The sequence below is a fragment of the Rhopilema esculentum genome, chromosome 7 (assembly GCF_057945365.1).
Source record: "Rhopilema esculentum isolate cy_ngs chromosome 7, ASM5794536v1, whole genome shotgun sequence".
In the NCBI taxonomy this organism is placed as follows: domain Eukaryota; kingdom Metazoa; phylum Cnidaria; class Scyphozoa; order Rhizostomeae; family Rhizostomatidae; genus Rhopilema; species Rhopilema esculentum.
In genome coordinates this window covers 10,492,121-10,518,452 of record NC_142821.1, presented here as the reverse complement: position 1 = coordinate 10,518,452, position 26,332 = coordinate 10,492,121, and the positions used below count along the sequence as shown (strand labels likewise).

Genomic DNA, 26,332 nt, shown 5'->3' with positions numbered 1-26,332 from the left:
TAAATTGTTGTTAACAAGTCTGAATACTGTTAGCGTATGCTCGAAAAATGTATTGCTTGCTTTTTGCTATGGTTGAAGACGTTCGACACAATAAAAGTTTCTGTTATATTGTGTTTAGATTAGATTTCATGAAATTACAGACAACAAAGTAATTTGCATCCTTTGTTGCTTAACACGTCAAGCAATCATTATCCATCAAAACACAAACATGCTAGCAATGCAGATGTTCCAGATGGAAGGTCGCAAACAATAAGATCCAATGTGGTTTAATACCGTTCTCCATGATTGATTGGAGATACGCCCATACACAAGGAGAAGGCCGGTGTAGTGAAGTGTTGTTTTGAAAGTGTACATTTGACAAGAGAGTCTATAAGTTGTCATTCAAGATGCCAAGCATAAGGAAGAAATTGAAGAAACTTACGAGCAGTAAGAAATCAAAAAGTACTAGCGATTTAGATCAAATGAAGCAGGGAGAATCGACTGAGGCCGTTAATAAACACCAAGAAGAAGATTCGAGGTCGTACATTTCGGAGGCCATTTCGGAGCGCACAGATGTATCGGCCTACGAGAACGAGTCAACTTACAGCTACGCCTCAGCGAGTGGCGAAAAGAAAAAAAAGAGGAAATTTAAACTAAAATTATCAAGCAAAAAGAAGAAAGGGAAACTCGTGAAAGATCCGGAGGGTAACGTACTTGTGAGGACTTTGTCGATAGAGCACGATCCACGTGGGTCAGGGATTCATAACATGGAAGATGGTGACAGCTTGAAGCCGGAGTCGGTCGAGTTATCGCGATCAGTTGGGAGCAATATTGGACGAGATGAATGCGAAAATTCAGAGGCTGACGAATGGAGAATGTCTGGGTTGTTAGAAAATGTCGATAGGACACCAAACCAAAGCATTTCAAGTGGTAAGGACAATTTGATATCGACCTTCGAGAGCAGACGAAAAACACTTAAAAAACCAGAATTTGAATCAACGCCAAATAAGATACAGGATCAAGCAGAAGAAGAAAAGATTCTTCAGGTATTTTGAATACATCTGTTTTACTCTAAAATGTAAATTGGCCTAAATTAGATTTTCTTTTTGACGTGACTTTAACGGGTTTGAAAACCGGTTTCTTAATATGTTTGCCAATCGAAGCACTTTATAGATGTATGTTTTAACTACTAAAATACTGCCCAAAAGTTACCCTCATATCGCTTACAACGTGGTTGGAATATCACTGTTTGATAGCCTCGCGGTTTTATTTGCTCTTGAAATTGATATTTCTACACAAAACCTAGCTTTTGTCAGATCAGAACAAATTTATCAAGTTAATGTTTCCTCTCAGTAATGCGAATAATAAAATTAAAATGAATGAAACATTTTTGGAGATTGGCTTTCATCAAATATTGCGAAAGTTTATAGGTAAAGATATGAAAACGGCAGTGAAAGGATGAAATACAACCTTTAGCTCCAAAGCTCAAACATTTCTAACTTTTTTCACACCCTCACCATTGTTCGATAAAATTGTGTTGAAAGTTAGAAGGAACCTATCTAGGAAAAAGCAAGGCTGCTGTTTAGCCTACTTTTTTGTTTTAGCAATCTCAGTAGAAGCCCTCCCCTCATTTGGAATTTCCATGAACATTCAAGCCAATTCCAGCCTATTGAAAGTATACTGAGATCAAATAGCTTGTTTTTCATGACCTGGTGTTCTAAAAGTTACTTTTCAGGTTATTTGATTCCTCAGCATGGGTGTGGTGAATGTTTTGGGTCAATCCATTTTTATTTTCCTTTGAATACGTATGTCAAGGGTCCAAGTAGAAGGCAGAATTCCATTACTATGGCTACAAATATTTGTTTAATTGCACAGTATGGTAGAGCATAATTGCACCTAGAAACTGCATACCACATATATTAAACTCAGGTGATTGAGGGCCCTGGAGTGATTTAAGGGGTGATTTTACAATTTAAACTTGTTGAGCTACAGTCACGCACTTCATATAGTGGTGTTTTTATGGAATGCAGGGGCTGGGGCCAAAAACATCTGCAGGGCCTTTGTTCTTTACAATTTCTATCTTTTTTCTTAGGTGTGGGGCCCCCTTTGGCTATCATAAGCCTGGGGCCTGGTGCCATGGCCTTGCCTTAAAACAGCCACTGACTTCATATTTGGGTCATATCTTGGTCATATTTGAAATCATAGAAGTTTTGATGATTTGAGACCATATATAGTCAAAATTCCTTCAATTTCATGAATTTTGATGACAGTCTATCAGATATACCCAGTAAAAGGGGTAGCTTAACTCAAAAGGGGGCAATCTCACCCAGCAACTACCCCTATTTATGCCCATGAACTTGTGATGGCTCAGTCATATTTAGTTGCAGTGTTGGACACCTTGGGGGGGAGCAAGGGCATTGTCCCCCAAAGCTTTTGTTCTAAAACAATGGGGAAATGTATTTGTCATCTTATTAAAACAATAGCCTTACCCCCAATATTTGACCAAGTGTCTGCCCCTGTTCATGAAGATTTAGTCTCAGAATTGATCCTTAAATTGTACACCAATTTTCTGCATACTAACCTTAGAATTGTTTGAGTTATATTTTTAGAAGTCTGAGATGCAGCGAAAAAAAATTATTGATTATTATAACAAGTCTTATATTTCAGCCACACAACTTTGAAATTCTTAGATATATATATAACATTAATTTTTAGCAATTGATATGAAACCTCAAGTGGTCTAAAGCTTGAGGAGGGACTGCTAATAGGTGCACAAAGTGTTGTGAAATTGCCTAAATCTTCCTTAAAATGTATTACAACCTCTTTTTTACCTTTTGGAATAAACAAATTTCTAGGTTTGATACCTCATCCCCAGCAAGGCATGAACAAACACATAACAAAAAACCTTATTCAAGCCATGTTAAATAGTGCTATAAATAATTCATTAAAAGTTTTCCATATTTATCTAAATACTGTCACTAAAACCTAATTATTCAAGATCTTAATCCCCAAACAGTGCTGTTACAATTCTTTAAGAATAAGATGGCTAGGAAGATTCTTCAAAAACAATCATTTGACTAAATCCAAGATGCGTTTGCATTTTCATGAGAAGGATTATTATTATCTCCACCAGTGAGCTTCTTGCGGTGTTTGTTGCTTTTTTAGCCAAACTTTTACTTTTTATTGCCAAACCGACACCTAAAGCGTTATCGATCTGGATGGTAGTCGAGAGAAGCCAAGGGCTATTGAAGGAAAATCTTAAAAGAATGGCATAAGTAGTTAGGAGTCCTCTCGTGAACAACAGTATGTGCATTAGCATTACTAGCATTCCACCAACAGCTAAGGCGATTATGGCATCTCTTCAACAGAATAATTTAAGATTTAGCAGCCACTGGAAGAGTATTAAGGCAAAATTTTATTCACTGAGTTTGCATTCAACGCGGATTTTAGGTCTTGTTTCTCCGCAAGGGTTCTTTATGTTCATATGGTTTAGTAAAGATGTGTCTGCTACCCTCCTGGATGAGTTCATTGTCTTATGGAGGGAAAGAAACCACTGAACAAAATCTGCAAACGCTACGCTTTGTTTTTGACTATTTTATTTCTATTCCGTCACATATATTCCACGTCTCCTCATTTATGTCATTGCTTTACATCCCTTCAACGGAGGCCCTCTCAATTCTTCTACAACAAGCTGCTACCCTACAAATTTGGTGAAATGTAATGGCGTTTGAACGGCTTAGTTGGGTATTCCCGAAATTTTTACCTGTACGCGTGCACCCAACTCAGGTTTTCTAGCTACGCAACGCCAGGGAATTTAATGGCCCATTTCTGCTTGAATGCATGCCTGGTCAAATTATTGCAAGTATTTCTTTCTTGGTCTTTTGTTAAACGTTGCTCATATCTCACAACTCACAAACAGTTGTGGTCCGAAAGACAAGGTTAAAGAAATTAGATACCCACACCCAACCTGATGTTTTTATTTCACTGAAGAAGGCTTTCAAAGAATCAGCCTGTTGGCCTAAGCGAGACGACCTCAATTTAGAATCTGGCTGAATTAAATTAGTTAGGCCATATTTCTTCTTAACTGTATAAGAAGTGAAAGAGAGTATGATCCATGGGAAAAGTTGTGTTTTTCATCGCTGGGCGTTCTCAGAATAAGAGAATTGACGGAACCAGTGCTTTCATTAGAAATAAAAAAGTGCAAATTTATATCAAATCATCGCGTGCTATCGGCTAAGGTCGATGCATAAACCCATTTTGCAAATCCGCTCATTGGATTCACATACAGTTTTGTACTTGGGTCGTTGAATGCCAGCGCTAAACCTTCTATTCATTTTTGTAGTCTCGGCTACTGTGTTAAAGTTGCCCTTTGATTTTGCTTCTTTGAGCTTTTAAAGTAGACTGTTGTGTAGGATAGTTTTTTTAATGTCTTCGGGCTGTAGAGTTGAGGCCTCGGATTATGCAGGTTACTGGGTTTTTAAAATAAAGGAAACTGCAGTGAGTCAGCATTACAAGTGACTCTCTTCTTTTTTGTCAATCTCTTCACTTTCGTCAATCACTCTCACTTTCATCAACAGTTTTGGATTTAGAAGTTGGAAATTTTTTCTTTGAGATTTGTGGCAAAATAAAACTTTATTCATTGGATATGCCAAAGTATCATGTTATATTATCATAGATACAGTTATAAGATCATGTTATTGTTAGGGAGACGAACAAGAAAAGTTTTTTTGATGAAAAGGCATCTCTCCGTTCTGGAGTCAAAGAGCATGCGCATCGAACTCGATCGTTTTTACGCATGCTCTGTAACCCCAGGATGGAGGGTTGCCTCAACTATGAAATGACTTTTGCTTGTTCGTCTCTGTAACAAATTAGCATTTTCCATTTACATCTGCGAACATTCAAGTTAAAATATTGAATTTTAGGCCGAAAAAGGCGAGTCAGACGATGCGAGAATCACTGTTACAAAGCCAGGAACAATAATTGAAGTAAAGTTCAGCAATAATGGTTCCGAACAGCAAGAGGAGGTTGATGGAGAAAAGCTGGAGGCACATGAAAGTCTGTCCGAAGAGGAGAAGTCGTTAGAAGATATCGATGAAGCTGAAGAATTAGAGGCTTTAAGAAGAGATTTGGAACCAGTTGAAGAGGAGGATCTTGTCCAGATTGTACAGACGGATCCGGAATGTGAAATGATGATCGAGGACGAGCATGAAGAAGAGGCTCCCATTCAAGTAGTCGAACAAAATTCGATTGTGTGTGATGTTGGCAAAGGCAAAAAAGTAATAATTAGACATTTAGAGGAGGTCGCAACTAATGCTAATCTAGAAATGTCGTTAAATGTAAGCATGGAAGACTGGTTGGTATTAAACATCGAGAAGGATGATTGGGTGGTTGTTGGGTATGATAAAGTTGGAAACGACGTTGGTCGGCTGTATGAGCAATCTGTGGACACTGTTTGAATGCTAAGCTGTGGCATAAGTTATAATTGAAGCGATGTATCTAGACTTTCATGTGCGATTTACGCCCATCTGCTCTGCTGCAGACACTGCGAGGAAGACTCATTTTGAAGTCCTTGTTGTGACAGTCAGATTTTTGTTTGGAATACAGTGCTGCTTCTTTCAAATGTGAAGTTCACTGCCAAAATTATCATTTTCCACCATTTTACTTTCTTCCGCCATCAGTTTACCCTTAATTACGTTATGCTGCTACGGAGGAAACGGCTATGCTACGCGGAAGACGCAGTCAAACTTTAAGGCGAAGCTGTCTTTTCATGCATACCAGAAACCACACGTGCATACACTATCGATTAGATTAACACAGGCTTTTATGCAAATTATTACGTCATTGCGCTTATTGAAATGTCTGTAGCAGACAGTAAAACGCAGCTGTGATAAAACTTGCAAGAAACAACTAAGTTTCAATAACAATGACTAAAGGTTCAAGAATTGGACTTGCTAGGCCCATACATGGATATCGAGATGAAATGGAAATTCTCTTTTGTCTCAAGTTAGTGTTTGGGTTATCGTTGGAATCAATCGCACTGCAAAGACCTGGGCCTAGTGCCTCCCGCGGTTTTTGTTATGCTCCTTCAATTTCAGCCATTTTGCTAACAAGAATAACCGTATGTTGCGATTCTTATAAATTGTAGTTGGTATCGGTATGAGTAAATTGTCTCTAGAAAGCCAAATGTTTGCCAGTTAATTAAAATAGTTGACACAACCTAAAATTAAACGTGTTTGCGTTTAGAGAAATCATGGATAACCTAAGCGGGCTTTTTGTGTGTTTGATATTTGGATTAAACTAGTTTAATTCTTGCTCATTGCATTGCGGGTAATTTGTAATCAACAGTAGATATGACATATCTAAGACATTGCTTGTTCAATCTTCTTTCATGTTAATCCGTAACAAACAAGTGGAAATGTCAGAATTTTCGACGAAATTTTAAACTTCGAAGTTTTGTCTTTGAAGTGAAAGCTAATTATTCCACCAATCTTTGACAAGATGGTGGTTTGGTGGCCACAAAACTATTATTTTTACCAGAATTGACCCTTTAAGTTCATTAAGCTCCCGAAACCTGTCGATTGAATAACATCCTGGTTTCCATATCCAGAGCTGTCTATTAAATACCTTATCAAGCATTTCCGATATTACCAAGCATAAAATGTGAACAATAATATTTTGTCTTAAGCTCATAATGGAGGTACGTGTATTTTCTTTTAGGCTTAGGCCAGTAGGTTTTGCCGATTCAACTATCCAGTCTCGTGAACACAGGGGTAGAAGTAAACGTAAATTTGCTTGTCCTTAACATTTGGAGGGGACGTAAGTAAAAAAGTTTCAAGATGCCCAGAGCTAATTGCAGAATTGAAGTGTTGCTGGTTAAATGTACTTTTAGGGAATTCAACCTCCAGTCGTCCCCCCCTTCTCCGCTTTTATGGCCTATGAGGTTTCTGTATCTTCCACATCAGTGCTATGTTTAATTCACATACTGTCGAGGCCAACTCTATAGGCTAACGTCTGCGGGACATTTTGAATGATCAATTTGACTTTCTATGAATTGTTTGCTATTGATACCTTATGCGAGGCCCATACCTTGCATAAGGTATGCATACCTACCTTATACCCATACCACATTATACCAATAAACTTACAGTAATGTTAGAAATGCACATTAAAACAGATACGAATCATCCATGGTTTATTTTGCACATTGCATATACACTCCTTTATACGAACATCTTCATGATAGACCTCTTAATTGTTATGAAACCCAGAAGTTGCTACCATAGCTAAACCTGGCTTTTCATACGATTATAGATGTCTGTTTTGTATTGCTCACCCCATCACGTGCCCACATGCTACCTCAAATGGCTTATACATGACTTTCCAAATCGACTTATATACCAGGTTCTCCTTTTTACTTTAAAATAAAAACGATTTATGAAAGAATTTGGGTAGAAAAATTCAAGAAGCTGGCAACTGCTAGCTGTTAAATAAGTTTCCTTTAAAAACAATGTGTATTTTCTAATTTCTTGAAACATATTGGACATTGGTCTCGTTTATTTAGATCATATATGCTTTTCTTAATTTCAGCTTACACACTTTTCAATTGATACGATTTTATTATTTATTAGATTTATGAATTTAAAAATTTGAGATGAATTATATGTTAATTGATTTATTTGAATGCCTTTTGTAAGAATGTTTGTTTTTAGATTGGTTGACTCTAGTGTTAATATCAATAACCGCACTGGGAAATAGCTCAGTTTTTTTATGCTTGTTGTCGTGCTGCACTTACCAACAAAAAGTTATTTAATTTGATTTTATTGGATTCCGTTTTATTACTAGAATACAAACATTATGGACTAGGAAAGACAGCATTACCAGGCACCGCGGAGCAGGGAGGGGGGGCTGGGGGCGCTTTAGCCATATTAAGACGGAATTAGATATTAAGTATCAAACTACCAGAAAAGCCTCTTTTTATACTGTTTTAGCCCCCCCCCACTTTTTTTAGACCCCCCACTTTTCTCAACGCTCCGCGGTGCCTGATTACGTATTTGATTCATAGGGAAGACATGTACATGGAACTTTGTTGTTGCCACAGCTGTGCGAATAGGAGGTTGCATTGCTGATACCCCCCACCCCACCCCCCTAGCCGTAGCGTAGTGAAGGTAACATAACGGGAATCTTAAAAAGTTTTCAAATCGAAGATTGCAACTCCAGCTGTATGGCATATGAAATACCAGCCATTCAAAGCCCTCCTCTTATCCTGTGACGAAGATTAAATATCACTGGCATCACGGACTGGCACTACCCTAACCATGTACATCTATCGTTTTGCCTTTTTTTACTTTTTTACCTGTAGGGCTTTCCTTTCCTGTGAATGGGCTAGCTAGAAAATACCCAAATTAAAAATGCTTTCAGTACCGTTATCCACTGGGTACCTTGCATCTCTACACACACACACACTACCTTCTGATCTATTCTGCTGCACTCCTACCCCTTCTTTGCCCTAACTTTCAACATGGTTACGTCTAAGAATTGATCATGATTTCCTATCTTATCAAATTGTCAATTTAGTGTCTCTGTTCCTTTTCTCTACTATTTTACAAATCAAGATGTGCATATTGTAAGTTTTAAAGAATTTATCTTTTCTATGTGGCCAAAGATTCCGCTAAACATCAGGCATTTCATTTTCCAACGATCATTTCACTTTTGAAAGTGCACTTTTCGGAAAATTTGAAATCTCTTCTAAGGTAAAGTTAAAATTCAATCTTGTTATCTAACTTCAAATGATTTAGGTGCTTTTCATGGTTTCAAACTCTTTTGACCCTTTAAATTACTTAAATTGATTGCCATATTGCCATATACTGAGCTGTAAATGTTAGCAACTGTCGGTCATCATAAATGTCCAAGCTGCTTGATAAATTTGTTTAGTTTGTCACCCTGTGTATAAGCGCCTACGTAAGGACCTTCTTGTTTTTGTAAGAGAAGAATCTCTAGAGTTGTTGAAAGAAGTTGCTGCCAAAATTATCACGAATGAACGCACTATCATAATGAAACGTTGTATATCATTAATTTCATTCACGAATCATCGCAGTCTAAAATGTAACTGTTTGTCTTTATATCATCGTCTTCTGGTAATCTTTCAGTCATTATAGCTGGATTTGATAACTACAATCTTCGTAAATGTTGGAAACTAAGGACGCAGGACCTTCCGTGTATCCTTACAAGGATGCTCAGCCAACTACCCATCATTGCTCGTAGAAGGGCTTCGGGTTGCGCAAGACAGTAGCAGCTACCTGAATATGACATGAACTCAAAAAGAATTTCGACTGAAGAATGGGCGATGGTGGAGGAAGATTAGAGTTATTTGTCGGTGTAACATGAAAATTACGGCAAACAATGTAGGTTGTTTTACGAAAAGATTTTTTCATTACTGTCTACTTTCTAGTGCATGTTTGAGCAAAAATTGGTATAAGGCTGGTGACTGTGTAGAAATGAAACGGGTCTGAATGTTTTTGTGTCTGCAGAATACTTATAATTTATTGGTAGAAAAGTTATGCAAAGCTTGTTTAATAAAACCGTCAATCTTTTCCGGGTCGTCTTTTCTTCGTCAAAATGACTGATGATCTCCATTCCCGGAAACCTTGCCCGTCTTTATGAAGAGTATTGAATGAAGCCGACAAAGAACTTCTCTCGATTCTGTCCAGTCTCTTATTTAGTTTGGTTCTGGTGCCCCCCCCCCAACAGAGGGTAACTATGAATATGTAGAATGGGTGTGCTCAGGTTGGGGTACAAACCATCAACCCAAAAAAATAATTTCTAGCATTAAAATTGATCCAAAAAGTAATGCTTCTTCCCTCTGCACAAAAAGTTTGCAATTTTTCTCTGTCTTAACTTTGTCATATCCAAGACCCAAAAAGTCTAGATTTCGCGAACCCAAAAATATAATAGTACAACTGACGCACCTAAATAAATCAAACTTACCAGTTTCCTAATACTATATATGAGTACACTCCTAGGCGGTGCCCTTGGATATGAATAACATTTACCAATATATCTGACGTTATTCTTTTTGGGCAAAACTTTAACTTTTCCCAAAAATGAATAAGTTTGAAAACTCTGCCTCTACTTGTGTAACAAGAGTGGCTTCCCTATGATGAGAATAATTTTTTTTCGTCGTACTTAATAACCTTAGAATCCAGTCTTTCCAATCCTCAAGCTGGCTCGCAAATGAAGGATCCCAAAAAACCTTTGAAACAGGCATTAGCAACAATACCAAAGACAACACAGTTCATTAACAATGATCCAACTCATATTACATTACAACAATCTCTTTTCGAGAAACAAATTATTTGCGTTTATCAAGAGCGATACAAATACTTATAACGTAAATTCAACGAAAAACGAGGTACCTGCCCCCAGTTAGATCATAAATAATAACGCAAAACATTGGCAGCCGGCAAATAACATAAAAACATATGAAAGAGCCTGTCCTGTAAAATCGACAATCAAGTACAAAAATGTTGAGACATAATGGAAATTTTGCAATTTTCTACTTAAAGTTGCCCTTGTATATTCGAGTCCCCCCTTTTCCCTGAATCATTGTTGGATTTGTATTTCTATCATTTCTCCTCAAATCATGCATTCAACATTGAATTTGGGGAGGAGGGAAAGTTATTTTTCCAATGAAAGAGAAAATATCACCTTTCCTTGAAAAGTTCCAACTATTTTTGCCAGGGAAAGTAGGAGAAGTTCATAATGCTAACAATTATTTGCTGGATCAAGCCCCCTTTTCACCCCGAGGAACTTCATCCCTGTCTTTGAAGAAAAGCGAGCAATTGGAAAGCAATTATTTCAATAATGAAAAAAACCCTAAGGCATCGAACGGTAAGTTACCTATAAGCTACCGATATGAAATATTTCATGTTATATATGTGACGCAAAGAATGCAATAACATTCCTAAGAAATTGAATGATACAAAAAGTATGTTTATTTAATGACTATATACATATAATAGATTAAAAACCGATACAGCGATTCACTAGTGGACGATTAAAAAATAATAACAGTCTAAAGTAAACGGTCGAGAAACAGCCAGCCAGGCAATATTGAATATTAGATAAATATATCCAAGGCAGAATAAATAGTGAATACAATAAAAAAATCAAAGTTAACGAAAATCTATTGAAACAATAGGCATACATGCGGTGAACGGGAGATTGGGGCGGGGGGGGGGGGAGGTGGTAGGAATGTTCATAGCCTGATCTAAAGTCACAGAGATTCGAGGATACAAATTAACAGATGTCCTTTATTGCAGAAAAAGTCCAAAGAGCCCATCATATGACGATGAAACCTCCGCTTCAATATAAAACTTAGAAAGACAAGCAATTTTTTCAAAAAGGGCCATCTTAATTTCTTTATGCTTTAAGGCCCATGGAGAATAAGGACATCAATCTGGTCCTCCATTATCTTTTTTAGCCATAGTTGAAACCCAACCTCTAAACAATAGCATAAAGCTCAACTAAGATTTGCTTATTTTAAAAATATTTTCCTACTGGCGCCACACCCAAATGAAATTCGCAAAATCTTTTAGCTCTTTCAGCTAACTGCCCTGACTTAACCACAATTAATTACATATACGTTACACAATCTAGGCCAGCAAGGCAATTTACGATTCAAGCTGCCATTTTCACAACATGACTGCGTTAAATGCGAAATACTAGAGCAATCGTACATAAATGCGCTATCTTACAAACAAATACGGGTTGTGCTTCAGGTCACCTTCACGAACGCGGCGTTTCAATTCATCCCATAACATTTGCCTCTCCTTTACAATCCCGCGCAACAGCCCGCGGTTTTCCACTGCACGACGGGAAAGGTACGGTAGCACTTCAATAACTGGGCCATACGGGACGTATTTGTAGGCTGAGAACCCGGCTTGGCCTGCAAAAAATGAGACTTTTAGCCATTGGACTATAAGGGGATACTGAACAGGACAGAAGATACCGTAAAAGCTCCATTAAGTCCTAGGGGGTTTACATAACTTTTGAGGATCCAGACGGACGCTTACTTGCAAGGGGGCTTATTAAGAATCCAATACAAGGGTTAAAAAAACCTTCTAGTACGTTTATTCTGTAGTTATTAATAATTGCAAACGTTTAAAGAGGGTAGCATGTTAAAACCGAGCTAATATAATGGTTATATATCATGTTTCAATGAAAACTCAGTCAAAAATTATGTCCAAATCTTTTCTGAATCATCAAAGTCAATTGAAAAGTCCATAAATTAAAATAAAACGAAGAGACATACTTAACAGGGGAGTTTATTTCAAATTTATATTTCAAAAGGAGGTGGGCTTAATAGAGTTGCGTCATGGTGAGACTGGAAGCTGAGAAGACCACTACAACTCTTTTCAAAAATATATATAGCATATATAACTCTAGACATACAGCACAACTCACTTTGAGCTGGTACAAGAGACACTTCTAGCAATAACATCACGACAAAATTAAATAAGCCCCGCAAGCAAATGTTATAAAACAGGGCAGCCCAACTCCTAATTCTGTCGACAAATAATCCCAGCTAGGGATAAGGAGTACTCACCGAGGGCGTACGAAATTCCATCACACATTCCTAACAACTGTCCAAAGAACACCTTTCCAGCCGTCGGTTCGATAGCGTACTTCTTCATTCTAGAGAAATAGCATCACAATATTAGATAAAACTAAGGCCCTGCCTCTACTTTAGGGGCACTACTGACATTATGCTAAATATCCGTTGGTACAAATTCACACTTAAGGCTGAAGAGCACAAAGTGCCAAGAGAAAGGTAGGCTAACATACTGCATTGTTGCTCTAGATACGAGAAATAATTAAATGCTTAGAGATATGGACATTCCCGAATATATCTATCAGTTTGGCCTTTTCTCTGATCGAAAATGGAAAAACTTCATAGAAAAAGAGAGGCAAACTGCACACTACGAAGCGAGGGAAGACTACAAACTACAAGTTTTTAAACATCAGAGTAACTTACTTGTCAACTGTTAACCTGACTGACTCTTCGTTATGCGAAGCTATCATCACACTAGCTCCCCTTTCAGCCACCGCCTTCATAATACAGTCAATTACCGTATTATAGGAGTTGTTTGTCGCCTCGTAATTGGGGTGGATTGGATCATCATACCCAACTGTGGCCGCCCTGGCTCTCTCTTGCTCCATGTATGCACCTCGTACCAATTTTGCACCAAAATAGAAATTCTCACGCTTGGCCAGTTCAAGGTCAACCAAAACTGTATCTTGAGCACCCTAAGAATGCAATAATTGAAACTCAATCTGTAACTCGGTTTACTAGTACTACTTATCCACCCGTTAGATTTGAGCACATAAAATGGTTAAATATACATTAACCTATTGTTTCACATTCATAAGCTGATAATTAGATGTAGCTAAAACAAAGATAACCATGTAGTTTTACCTGACTGTTAATCCAGTAATGCTATTACTATAGACATCGCCTTAATGCTTTATTGCTGGCCATAGGCTATTCTACGTCACACATAACAACAAAAAGGCTTAATTAAGCGCCCCCTTCAAATAAGCACCCCCTAAAGTAAAAGACTTTGAAGTCGACGTTAAACTTCTATGGAGAGTGCATACGGTAGGTTTGAATCAAAAAGTTAAAAACAATTTATCTTCTACATCATGTATTGTTTTCACAATCCTGTTAATGTCTATAGCGTTTTTCAAAATATATTTTTAATTGGATTCCATAAAATAGGTAAATGAAAAAAGAGTTCAATACATTATATATATGCTCAATCGCAAATTCCGCAAGACCCCTTTCGAATGATGCCACCCTCCAATAATTGTCTAGTAAAAAGCCAGAAAAATTAATTAAGCTCCAGACACTTATTCGAAGATTCACGAAACTACATCAACCATACACTCTAGGCCTAGTCAATAGCATAAAAAACGTGGACCAATCACATCACATATCATAGAGTATCGTTATCACAACAAGTCACATTTATAAATACTAACATAATTACACTTAATCTTATAAATCTCTAATTAAGTTTCAGGAAAAATTTAAAAGCGGTACATCGTATTCCTCTAACTGGAAAAAGGAGAATCAGCGAACCATTATCGACAAATGGCAATATTTCTTACCTTCAAGTAACATTGGTAGGTGTTGAAAACAACGGGCCTCTCTTTATTTAAAGTCCTTTGGCAGTCAAGAGTTAATCGACTAATTGCAGGCTGAAAGTAGCTTTGCTCGGCATCAATCATCAGAGTTACACCTCTTTCCTTTGCAAGCTACAAAAGATAATAGAAGTTTAGAAAAATGGTTCGCAGAAAAGGCACATAAAACTGTTTGTTGAAATAATTTCCATTCCTAAAGAAAAATCAAGTTGAAAATACAAGTAGCCTCTACTTAAATAAATTCAAAATTTTGTACATAATTTTTACCATTTCATGCTTACTGTTTCTATAATTCCAGTTTATTCTGTTTCTCCAAACTTTGTCCTTGTTTCTCCTTCTCATGCAAAGGAGACAAAATCTTCTGGAATTTGCCAAATGAAAAGCTTGCCCCACATGGGTAATAGAGGCATAGAAAACTGCCTAAAATCGAAGCTTAGAAAACAATGCTACCTCTGCAATCTGCATCAGCCTATCTTGCAGGTTGTGCATCTCTTGCAGTTCTGCATCTGTCAGTGTGGTCAACAGTGGTGTGCTAGCATCACCCTTCAAAATAAAAATTATACTGTCAGAGGAGGAAAAACAAGGGGCAGTTCCATTAATATACATGCACTTTTCATACCTTGAAGCATATGGAAATTCATATGGGGGTGAAAAATAGCACAGGAATAAGCAGAACCAAAAACAATTCACGAAACACCCTGCCTGCATGGCAAACAGGGGTCATTATAAAATACAGGCAAGAAAATGGAATTTGTAAGATCATTGTTAAGTAGTTGCTAAAATTTGTCAGCCAGCTAGCATCAATATGTCTTCAACTAAAGTGACATTCAGCTTGAGCAAATGTCGGATGAAAAAGAGATACGCATATGTTAATACTGTGTTATTAGTTTTCAGGAAAATTTGGTGGTATTTTCTCTATTCGGCCAGCATCACTTATCAAACAACAACAAAAGGTAATACATTTGAGTACTAGAAATGTAGGGGCGTAGCTACTTGGGTGTGGGGGATGTCACACCAGCCCCCCAGTATTTCCAACAGCTTGGTAATTTCAAGAAAATACTCGGAAATAAAAAATTCGGGCATTGGAAAATTTTTTTTGTTTCTTAATATACAACTTAAGAGCATATATGAATAACTTAAATATAGATAATTATATCTAAATTATATATATATATTTTGAGTTAAAATACATTGCATTAACTATTTTATGTTCTTAATTGAAATTCCTATTAATTAAACTTTTGGGAAATTTATGGAAAACGAGAAAATTCGGGCAAAAATCGGGAAAGTTCGACTTAAAACTTCGACTTACGAGAAAAGACCGTATATTTACTTCAATCAAGGATAGACCAATCAGTGCATGCTATTCACTCACATGGTTATTTATTGGCTAATAATGATTGACAGATGGTTGAGAGTTAGAAGTTTGTGTAAAATGACGTAACGATTAAGAACAATCGGGATGTACCTAAATTATTGGCAGACTGGAATACCAGAACTAAATCCTGTCCGTCCGTCTTTCACTCACTATTACCAAACTGGAAAAGATACTGATGTTACGTTCAAGGTACTCGATGCTTCAAATGCCTTAGCAATCAAATATGCATATGGAAGATTGTATGTTCCGTGGTTTTCAAAGATGGAAGAGCAAACTGAAGGTCACATTCAGGTTGCATCGATGGTTTTTCAACTATACTTTATAAAAATACAGCCCCCAACATACTTCCATCTACGGTTTCATTATTCACAATTCTTTAAGGTTGCACGAGGAAATTTTGCAATACATTGAGAGCACTTAATCTACAGCCTCCTCAGAGTAAAAAAAATCTAACCATGGTTTAAAATTTTGGTATTTTTTCAATGGTGCAAAGCATTTTGACGTTTGATGATAAAATAGCGTTTGATGATAAAATAGCGTGAGCCATTTGTTTAAGTTTTGTACAGCCAAAAAGTTCAGCTTTCCCGGTATTCCAGCTAAAAACAGACGTATATGAAAGTAGGGTTTTGGCCATAATGGGTTAAATACTTCAAATGAGAATCTAATGAGTAGATTCTGAGCAGTAGATTCGCCTATGAACCTAAGTTTTTCATTAAGTCTATTGAAAGTCAAAGATTCATTCATTGATAAGACTTCAAGCCCTTAGCGAAGAGTCTACAGTAAATTTCGTGAAAACATAAAAATTGGAATATGAACTGATCAAAGAAAAGATAGCATGAAATTGAAACAACCAAATTTAAAAAAATAATGACCAAGTCTTTTTTGACAACAACAGTAAACTGTTGGAGATCTTCTCTTTAAACTCAGCTTATTCGCTTTTAAATATTTAGTAGTAAGGCTATCGATTTATATAATTCTTATTGAAAGAGTTATTTAGGATTTCAAGCTGCAGCTTCTTAAGAAACAAAAGCATATATGTTTACATTTATGCATGCAAAGGAAAAAAGTTGAGATACTAAAACTTGAGATACAATAGAATCATTTAATGTATCTCAAGATGAAGCTGTGACAGTAAGCAGAGTGTGACTGTAAACGGAGCTAAATTGAACAGTTTCGAGTACTTGGGACTAGAGTTTATGTGGCTGTAACTGGTAGTATGACATTAAGCAAAGTGAATCTAATTGTAGCTACGAAAACTAACAACATGAATTGCAGGTTTGCAACTTGATAGTCTAAATACTTACCACTGTTTTCGGTTTAGCTCTGAACAGTTTGCTCAGCTGCAACTGTGGTGTCAGGAAATTATGCCACTCTATCACATCAATATGGCTGAATAAGCAAGGCAGATAATTAAGAGAGAGCCATGTTGGAAAAACGCAGTAGGTTGTACCGAATACTTCATTATTTTTAATGTATGTTACAATTTGTTTCTAGTTGAGAAATCACAATGAATAAAGCAGGAAAATACTTGAGCCATATTGCATTGCTTAACTGATCTGGATATGTATCATATCTGAAAGATTCTCTCATCAAAAGGTGCAATATTCTTTATAAAGAATGTATTTGTAACGTACTTTACAGCAACGAATTGAAAGAAAAATTGGGAGCAAGTTTGTGACTTGATGTGGGCTCAGGGTAAACATCTATATTGCTAGTGTGAATTTGAACTATAGGTAGCTTCTATCTAAAACGCCATTAGCGAAATTTATCAAAACAAATAGCAACCCAACTTACCCAGATTTGTTTTCATCAATTAAATCAAAAATTTTCGCTGCCTCTGATTCTGACATGTCAATCTACAGAAAGAAGTTCATTTCCCTATTTAATTCATGTCATCTCCCTATCTCCCTTTGTCAATGACATTTAAAACAGGCTGGCGTTATTACAAGATTGATGTCATAGTTATATTTGGCTATTAAGATCTTGGCATATGCAAAAATAACACTTTTTAACCTTCTCCAATAGCTTAAATCCCTGCAAAAAGTCACTGACAACTTTTCAAGGGTAGATTGAGTCATCCCTTTCTCCCCCTTTGGACAATGTTAGATTAATACCAAACGATGTAGGAGATGGGAATTTCAATTTTGACTTGCATGATATTGCCCTGGTCTATTAACATTCTTTGGGGGAAGGGATTTGGTAATAAGATGGCAAGGACCTTCAAATCTGAGAAAAATTAATAGACGCAATCAGCTGCGGAAACTCAGGCTTTCATTGGGGGGGGGGGGGGGGGCCCAGGCCTACGATATTCCGACAAGATAACATCACGGACCATGTATAATTTCAAAGAAACTGCACATTTTGATAAAAATAGTTGATTTTTTGACGGGACTCTTTAGAAATCTTTGCTGACCACGCCATAATTAAGTAGCAAGAAGAACAATCCATTTATGATTTTTGATATCAAGATTGATACCTCATCTAAGACGATATATGATACAATAAGTCGACCGATTACACTTTTGACAAGTCGTACGTTCATTTTATGCATTTTATCTTGTTTTCGTCAGTGAGAAATACATTTGAAAATAACTTTTGTTCAGAAGAATCCGATAGAAATTTTGGCCGACCTTTACGGAATTGAAATTAAATACACAATTTGGAGTAATTTCGACACGTTAAACGGTTGTCAATTATCCGACGAAAGCCCGAATTTTCCGACGATTTCGCTGATTGGGGGGGGGCCGAGCCCCCCAAATCCCCATAATTTCCGCCACTGAACGCAATTATGAAATCACCAGCGGATTACAGGTCAAGCGCAAGCATCAAATACCTACCCCAAGGTCCTGCAATCCTTTATAAAATGTGCTGTTGGCAATAGATCTCTCGTTTAGAAAACCAGACTTGCTTGCAAGTTTATCAAAGAAATACGTTGTTTGGTTCAAAATTTCTGACAGCCGGAGCTAAAAAAAGACACAGAGAAAATGCATACAAAAAAATGCATATTATACACCAATCCAAACAAAGTCTGAGAAGCACACTGGATGGAAGTTTGGTAGAAAAGCACCTTGGAGGAAAATAAAAAATTTATTGGAAAATACATAACAGATTCTGGGGGATCCAAGCATTGTTCCTAGTTATAAGCAACCGCCTTCTAAAATTATGGGACTGCAATCCAGTGTCTATCATCTTCCACTGGAAACATTGCTGGAGAACTGTAACATTGCTGTAATACAAATTTTTTTGCAACATTTGATAGACCTTCCAATTGGGGCGTAGTGCTATGAAAAGAATAATTTACAGAAACAAGAGCAAGAAGTTGAAAAAAGTTATTCTTAAGAATCAGCAAGGGGAGCCCAGTACCTGGCTTATTCTGAAATCACCTAGAGTCAACAGATAGGCTCCAGACATACCATTAACTGTCAGAAATGTATCTTGCTTTCTTTCAATGGGCATACTAACGCGCCTCATTGATTCAATGACTGATGAGCTCTGTTACGTATACTAAACTGATGGGCACTTATAAAAGATACATACCAACAAGTGAGGTCGCCCAAGAGCAGTAATTTTGATAGCAGCAAAACCATTATGACTTGTTTTGCCTGAAGAAACATTACAAAGGTCAAACATAAATCTACTTTTGACTAAAAGAAGGTACTAGGAACATCCAAAGGAAAGTCCAAGCAATCTGGGGGTACAACTTGAAGGGCCTCTCCAGCCAAATTTTGCACTTGCATTTTATTAGCTAATCTAAAGGTGTTTAACCTGCTGATCACGAATTCGTTCTTTGTTTTTCGATATTTTTTACAGTTTGTGAGATATAAGCTCTTGCATTTCGATAATTGAATTGAATTAACCGACAAAAATGTTTCGGTTTGGTGACACTGTGACGCAATTTTGACGTCACAGTGTATTTCGTTAGTCTCGCCTCAAACCGAATCGAACGACGGCGATTCGCAAATTGAACACTGCAATTGTTGGTGCTCTCAGTTCTGTTCCACCGGCTTTTAGTTTGAGCATTTCAGACATCAGTTCTGAAGCCATTAGTTGTTCATCGTTTCTGGAGAACAACTGAAGTGTCAATTTCGATTAATTATACGCGAGGGAAGAGCTGGAACAGGAAGCCATAGCTTTGTGGGCCTACACAGGTGATCAAAACAAAGTCGTGACACATCATAGACACATTCCGACCCGCAAACTTAGAATGATTGTAAACATTTAATATTTTTCGATCCTAAAGAACTCCTGCTGTAGATTTAGATGCAGTTATCAACGCATGACCATGACTCCTTCGGGATTCGGTGGAAGATATACGAAATTCATTACGGACGAGAGCCACACACTGTGACATCAGAATGTCACAAAACTGATTCGGCTTTTGTCGTTTTTTTCTCGGAAAGGTGCAACTTTAAAGCCTTATAACTTCTAAACTAATTGGAATTTTGCAAAAACAACGACTTTGCCATAATACACGCACCAGATGCTAACTTGTTAGTCAATAAAAAAAATTTTTTTTTTTGGCTGGAGAGGCCCTTTAATCAAGGATGCAACTGTACTGATATTCATGATTTAATGAAAATAACTCATAAGAAAGAAGATATTATTAACGAATAGTCAAACTAAGACTGTTGACAAATATATACCTGTTGTCTTTATGCAATCTAGAAAGACATCTCTGTTCTGGTCACATTTTTCTTCTCCTTCATAAATATATGTCCTTGCACTGTAAAGATCCTTTCTTCTGTCAGCAAATTTTCTCTGAAACTTGAACCGTTTCTCTACATCAGCAATATCCAGAACAGCACCTAAAAGCATTGTATGACACACGTCAGACTCAACCTAGGCTACATTGGTCAATGAGCTATCTGATTTATGTCTAAAGGGTTATTGGTGGTGCATATATCATTGCTTTTATTCAGAAAAGTAACAAAGTCTTGTTCCAAAAGAGTGATGCTTTAGCTGCACGCCTTATTGTTTGCGAGCAATGGAGGTAGGTTACATGAAAAAAAGGGGCTTTGTTGAAGTACATTCGAATTAGGAAATACCAATAAACAGGAAAAAATCCAAGATTTTCAGATTTTCCTTACCCGTTTGGTCACCTTTTGGCATTACAGAGGGTCTGTAAAGGAACAGGACAATTTATAATAAATGTTAATCACTGATGTTTCATTAGACCACAACATTATTTCAATCATGTTATTTAATAATGCTGCACAGAAGGATCTATTATTGATAGAATACAGCACTTGTCATAACCCTATTATCTCAACAATATAAGAAAATAATATTTGCTGTCAAAATACTCTCAGGCCTATCAGAGCATAACTAAACAATACAGGTAATTACCAATGGCCACCACCATAAGGATTAAAGATATGTTAGGACATCCCCCAGGATTGCATTGATCATTGCAACATGACACTGGGAACTCCTACTCTTACTACAAGCCACTAGATCAACACAATGCAAGTTACCACAATGGTTTAGTGATGTGTGCTTTAGGTTTGTCACTTTGTTGCATATTTGAAAATGGCATTCCCCTTATGTTAGGACATCCCCCAGGATTGCATTGATCATTGCAATATGACACTGGGAACTCCTACTCTTACTACAAGCCACTAGATCAACACAATGCAAGTTACCACAATGGTTTAGTGATGTGTGCTTTAGGTTTGTCACTTTGTTGCATATTTGAAAATGGCATTCCCCTTATGTTAGGATATCCACACAGGCTTGCATTGATCATTGCAACATGACACTGGGAACTCCTACTCTTACTACAAGCCACTAGATCAACACAATGCAAGTTACCACAATGGTTTAGTGATTTGTGCTTAAGGTTTGTCACTTTGTTGCATATTTGAAAATGGCATTCCCCTTATATCCACACAGGCTTGCATTGATCATTGCAACATGACACTGGGAACTCCTAATCTTACTACAAGCCACTAGATCAACACAATGCAAGTTACCACAATGGTTTAGTGATGTGTGCTTTAGGTTTGTCACTTTGTTGCATATTTGAAAATGGCATTCCCCTTATGTTAGGATATCCACACAGGCTTGCATTGATCATTGCAACATGACACTGGGAACTCCTACTCTTACTACAAGCCACTAGATCAACACAATGCAAGTTACCACAATGGTTTAGTGATTTGTGCTTAAGGTTTGTCACTTTGTTGCATATTTGAAAATGGCATTCCCCTTATATCCACACAGGCTTGCATTGATCATTGCAACATGACACTGGGAACTCCTACTCTTACTACAAGCCACTAGATCAACACAATGCAAGTTACCACAATGGTTTAGTGATGTGTGCTTTAGGTTTGTCACTTTGTTGCATATTTGAAAATGGCATTCCCCTTATGTTAGGATATCCACACAGGCTTGCATTGATCATTGCAACATGACACTGGGAACTCCTACTCTTACTACAAGCCACTAGATCAACACAATGCAAGTTACCACAATGGTTTAGTGATTTGTGCTTTAGGTTTGTCACTTTGTTGCATATTTGAAAATGGCATTCCCCTTATGTTAGGATATCCACACAGGCTTGCATTGATCATTGCAACATGACACTGGGAACTCCTACTCTTACTACAAGCCACTAGATCAACACAATGCAAGTTACCACAATGGTTTAGTGATTTGTGCTTAAGGTTTGTCACTTTGTTGCATATTTGAAAATGGCATTCCCCTTATATCCACACAGGCTTGCATTGATCATTGCAACATGACACTGGGAACTCCTAATCTTACTACAAGCCACTAGATCAACACAATGCAAGTTACCACAATGGTTTAGTGATGTGTGCTTTAGGTTTGTCACTTTGTTGCATAACTGAAAATGGCATTCCCCTTATGTTAGGATATCCATGTAGGATGGCATTGATCCTTGGCACATGTGTGTAACACCAGCACAATATACCACAAGTAGACATAATGTTTCAATTTGCAATGTTTTCATATTGCCTCCCCCCCCCCCACTAATTGCATATCTGACAGGGGTATCCCTCAGACTTGAGGATAAAGCATAAGGATTAAGAAAAGGTCAAGTGGCTTTGCAGCATCAAATGGTATCAGAATCTTGAGATGCTTCCAATGCCTCTGGGACAATTGAAATGAATTTACACTTGTTATATCATGGTAAACCTTGTTGCAAAGGTTGTGCTATATAAAGACAACAAAAGTCTAAAAAGCAGAGTCTAAAAACAAGTTGTTTTAAGGAAAACTAAACCCATACACTGCAGCCTCCACAACAGTGCTTGATGGCATATCAGCTTCCACTGCATAGTCCAATATTGCCCCAACTCCAAACTTTTCCATTAGATCAATTTTTGGCTTTATCTCTTCTTTCATTTCCCCAGCAACAAAGTGTCCATAAAAGGTTCCCTTCATTATCACTTCAAATAATTTTCTGCCAAGGACTTTTTGGCCAAAACTGAGAAGCTACAAGAAAACCAAAATTTGACATTAAGCACATTTATAGAGTTTGAAGAAAACGGTAGCTGACAGATAATAAATATCACAGCGAGAAGGTCAATTGAAACAATAATGACATGAAGTTAGAGCTGCAGACTAAGATCATATCGTGGGATATTGCAAGGGAGAGTTACAAAAATTTAAGTATGCTGAGAGCTTAAGGTAAAAAGGTAGGTACAATGCCTGGCAAAATACTAAGAACAAAGAATAAACTGCATTGTATATTTATAATTTTGATGTCTTATCCCAAGTATTAGTTCTTCAATGATTCTAAATTTAGATGGTTCACACACAAGGGAAGCCAACATGATAAGAAAAATTCTTCACACGCACAGTGAACCCTTTGTAACACGCACAGTGAAGACTGTCCCCAGCAAAGAATATCCCAACCCCCCCCCACTGCCCCCCCTTACTGCAAGCTTCAATTTTTGGTCCCCAGTCAATCTTCTAGATTTAACAACAATTTATCTATTTGGTACCAAGTGTTGCCACACATAACTGCAAATTTTACCCATCCCCTGGCAGTCCAGGACAAATATTTTGTTCTCTGTCATATTTATCTGCTATCCCCCATGAAGAAACCTTGGTGGGCTTGTTACAAAGGGGGTATTTTTTCAATATAAAACTCTACTTCTACGAAAAACATGCTGTTTTGAACAGAATTCGCCTTCAGTATTCTAGATCTTTCTGCACTTGAATAGTATATTGATTTACGATAGCATTTCACAGTGAATCTATGCCAAATCTAAGAGGATTTTTAACCACATTTCCTTTGTTGTATTACAACGACCTCAATCGAATACCTGCCAAACCTTAAAGATTAATGTCAAGACTCATACATGTCTAATGAATACCAAACAGCATTAAAATAAAATTATAAGACGCCTAAGTTATATAGCACGAAATTCAATGAACTCTACAGGTATTTTCACATTCCAGTTGATCGCTGGACCTAGAACGAATGCATTATTATGTTATCACCAACGACCCACCGGGACAATAAGCTACACCACCGTGCAAAATAACTCTCTCTTGAATGTTAACCCTTTCAAATTAAAATAATCATATGATTCATGCGAGAAAAAGGCTTTGTTGATAATCGCACCAAGACTGCCGAACACAGTTTTGGTTGTCAATATAAATTGCTGAGCAAGATAAATATTATTGAGGGCTAAACTTTACATACATAGACAAACAGTGTGCCAGTTTAGTGGCTGATGCAAGATCATATTTTATAGTACTCTTCGATCTTCGTTTTCTCGTACTTTTCAGGAACTTTCTCGCTTTAACACCCTACCTGCCTGTCATGACGCACATAGGACACGTGACCAGGAAGATATACACTTCTGTTATAAAATTGGTTCTGTAAAATTACCTTGAGTAGTAAAATGTTCAATCAAATTATTTTGGCAAATATAGAAAATTCTTCTAATTTAATAAGTATTTAACTGGAGAAACGCTTCGTCCATGACAGCTTAAATTGCGTAACTTAGTCTTAAATTGCGCAACTTATGATAAAATAAGAACTTGTATCTTACCATATCTTGGCCTTTGAAAGGGCACGAATATCTTCCTTCTTTTTATTGACGATTGAAATCACAACCCGATTAATTTTTGTAATGATCTCTACTTGGTCAGAGAATGGATATTTTCCTATAAATTACATGCAAACCCAAACAACATGCCATCTATGTCGTTCACCATAACTAGCAACATTGCAAAAATTCAAAACAAAAATAAATTTATGAAAAGGTTTACAAACTATTTTCAAATACATAAAGACAACTACCTTTTTATTTCTGCTAACAATCATATCAATGGAGCAGAGTCGAAACACAGTCAGGGCTCTGATAATTTCCCATGTTGTCTTTGATTTGAACGCCTGTTTCGAATCATCAAAATCGAGAACAGCATCCCCTGCAAGGGCCGGTTGCGACTTACGATCAACTGCAGGAATTACCGTTGTACTCCTGCATCTTATGGTGCAGCTAACCGGCCTTATAATTCCACGAGTTAACTGAAGCTTCTGATTTGCAAGTCGCAATTTTCCAACGCTGGCCATCCCTCTCACGTTGTCCTCTGAAAAATTCTGAAGGTGTGTTCTAGGAGCGCACGGACGTTGTTATCAGTCTTGACGTCACAATAAAACCGGTTCGACGGGGGAGAAAACAGGATGTGGTCTGAGTCTGACCAACGAATCCAATGGCCGGACCAGACCTCTGGGTCCGGAACCCTGGATGCCAGAACCTCTGAATCCAGTGACATGGGCAGTGCTCAAGGGTCAGGTTGCCGAGTAGGAAATTTTCAATTAAATAAAATGAAGGTATAGGCTACTCTTATGTCGAAAATAGAAGGGGTGATTCCGTCGCTAAAACACCATCACTTAGGGAGTGCCGGTCACCAATTTGCCGACAAAATAGGGCGAGGCCTAAAATATATGAATTTTTTGAATGTGGCATTTTGGCGCAGTTTATTTTATTTATCAAATCTTTTGTTCTCGTCAGTCAATCATTGCTTCGATTTTCGTTTTGTAATTTTCTTTACCTGAGTTTCTTTACTTGTTTGATTTTACTATAGAAATCAAGTTTTTAGCAAAGATATTATTTCATTTATTCATACAGCTCAGCACGTTTAAATATAACCTTAGTTTGTATGAGCAGATCTCACAGGCAGGGCCTGAGCCGCCGAGAGGATCGGGGGAACTGGCGCAAAACCGAAGGACGAAGGAAGAAATTTTTCGTGATCACGCCCTTTAGATTATCTTAAAATGCATTTAAGAATATTTCTTGCGGTCATTTCTTGCGATCGTTTAGAACGTTTTACTATTTTTAGCCATACTTTGCTACGTTTCATTAATTCCATTCTTAAAATGGACTTATTAATTTACGAGGTCCCCCAGACCTCGAGGCCCTGGGGCACTTTGCCCCCTTGCTCCTCTTCTCAGCGGCCCTGCTCCCAGAGGCTTCCAGTACCGCCAGGATCAGAACTTTTCAATAATCTTTCCCCCTTCCCTTCCTCCATTGGTGCCGCTAGCGACGGCACTGACTATTAGTGTAATTAAAAATATTTCGTTCATTTTGAAGGCCGGGTCGTTTTTTTAAAACCCTCCTTCTCTCCCCAACCTTAGAGAACCGTTCTGAATTATATCTTAATAATAGCAGTCTTATCCAAAGCAACATCATTATCAAAAATATTGTGCGGAAATATCCCCCAACCTCGTTTTGTCTCTTTTGTTTATTTTTTGAAGTGTCTTTTGTTTTCTGCTGGGCTTTTTGTTTTGTT

The 26,332-nt window shown here is 37.4% G+C and overlaps 2 protein-coding genes across 3 annotated transcripts; one reads left to right on the top strand and one right to left on the bottom strand.

Annotated features, from left to right (window-relative positions):
- The first annotated feature begins 85 nt into the window (after window positions 1-85).
- LOC135683277 (uncharacterized) lies at window positions 86-13,256 on the top strand. Its single transcript, XM_065198487.2, has 2 exons — window positions 86-1,025; window positions 4,902-13,256. The coding sequence occupies exons 1-2, from the start codon at window positions 387-389 to the stop codon at window positions 5,433-5,435; spliced, it is 1,173 nt and encodes a 390-aa protein (XP_065054559.2). The 5' UTR covers window positions 86-386; the 3' UTR covers window positions 5,436-13,256.
- LOC135683276 (proline dehydrogenase 1, mitochondrial) lies at window positions 10,270-25,151 on the bottom strand. Of its 2 annotated transcripts, none has more exons than XM_065198484.2 (13): window positions 24,840-25,151; window positions 22,812-23,017; window positions 20,647-20,678; window positions 20,203-20,364; window positions 19,097-19,161; window positions 18,397-18,522; window positions 17,354-17,415; window positions 16,864-16,948; window positions 14,632-14,724; window positions 14,149-14,295; window positions 13,013-13,284; window positions 12,584-12,672; window positions 10,270-11,923 (listed from the first exon to the last, which is right to left on the bottom strand). In XM_065198484.2, exons 1-13 carry the CDS (start codon window positions 25,110-25,112, stop codon window positions 11,724-11,726), a joined length of 1,812 nt encoding a protein of 603 aa, XP_065054556.2. In that variant the 5' UTR covers window positions 25,113-25,151; the 3' UTR covers window positions 10,270-11,723. The 2 variants fall into 2 exon arrangements, with proteins under 2 accessions (XP_065054556.2, XP_065054557.2); XM_065198485.2 differs by lacking the exon at window positions 24,840-25,151 and adding an exon at window positions 24,237-24,774.
- Window positions 25,152-26,332: the final 1,181 nt, after the last annotated feature.

Coding starts and splice junctions, on each gene's coding strand:
- LOC135683276 (XM_065198484.2), bottom strand. CDS start 25,112: ATGGCCAGCGTTGGAAAATTGCGACTTGCAAATCAGAAGCTTCAGTTA. Junction 20,679..22,811: donor ACTGTTGTGGAGGCTGCAGT/GTATGGGTTTAG, acceptor GTTCCTTTACAG/ACCCTCTGTAATGCCAAAAG. Junction 17,416..18,396: donor AAGGATTGCAGGACCTTGGG/GTAGGTATTTGA, acceptor TTCTTTCTGTAG/ATTGACATGTCAGAATCAGA.
- LOC135683277 (XM_065198487.2), top strand. CDS start 387: ATGCCAAGCATAAGGAAGAAATTGAAGAAACTTACGAGCAGTAAGAAA. Junction 1,026..4,901: donor AAGAAGAAAAGATTCTTCAG/GTATTTTGAATA, acceptor ATTGAATTTTAG/GCCGAAAAAGGCGAGTCAGA.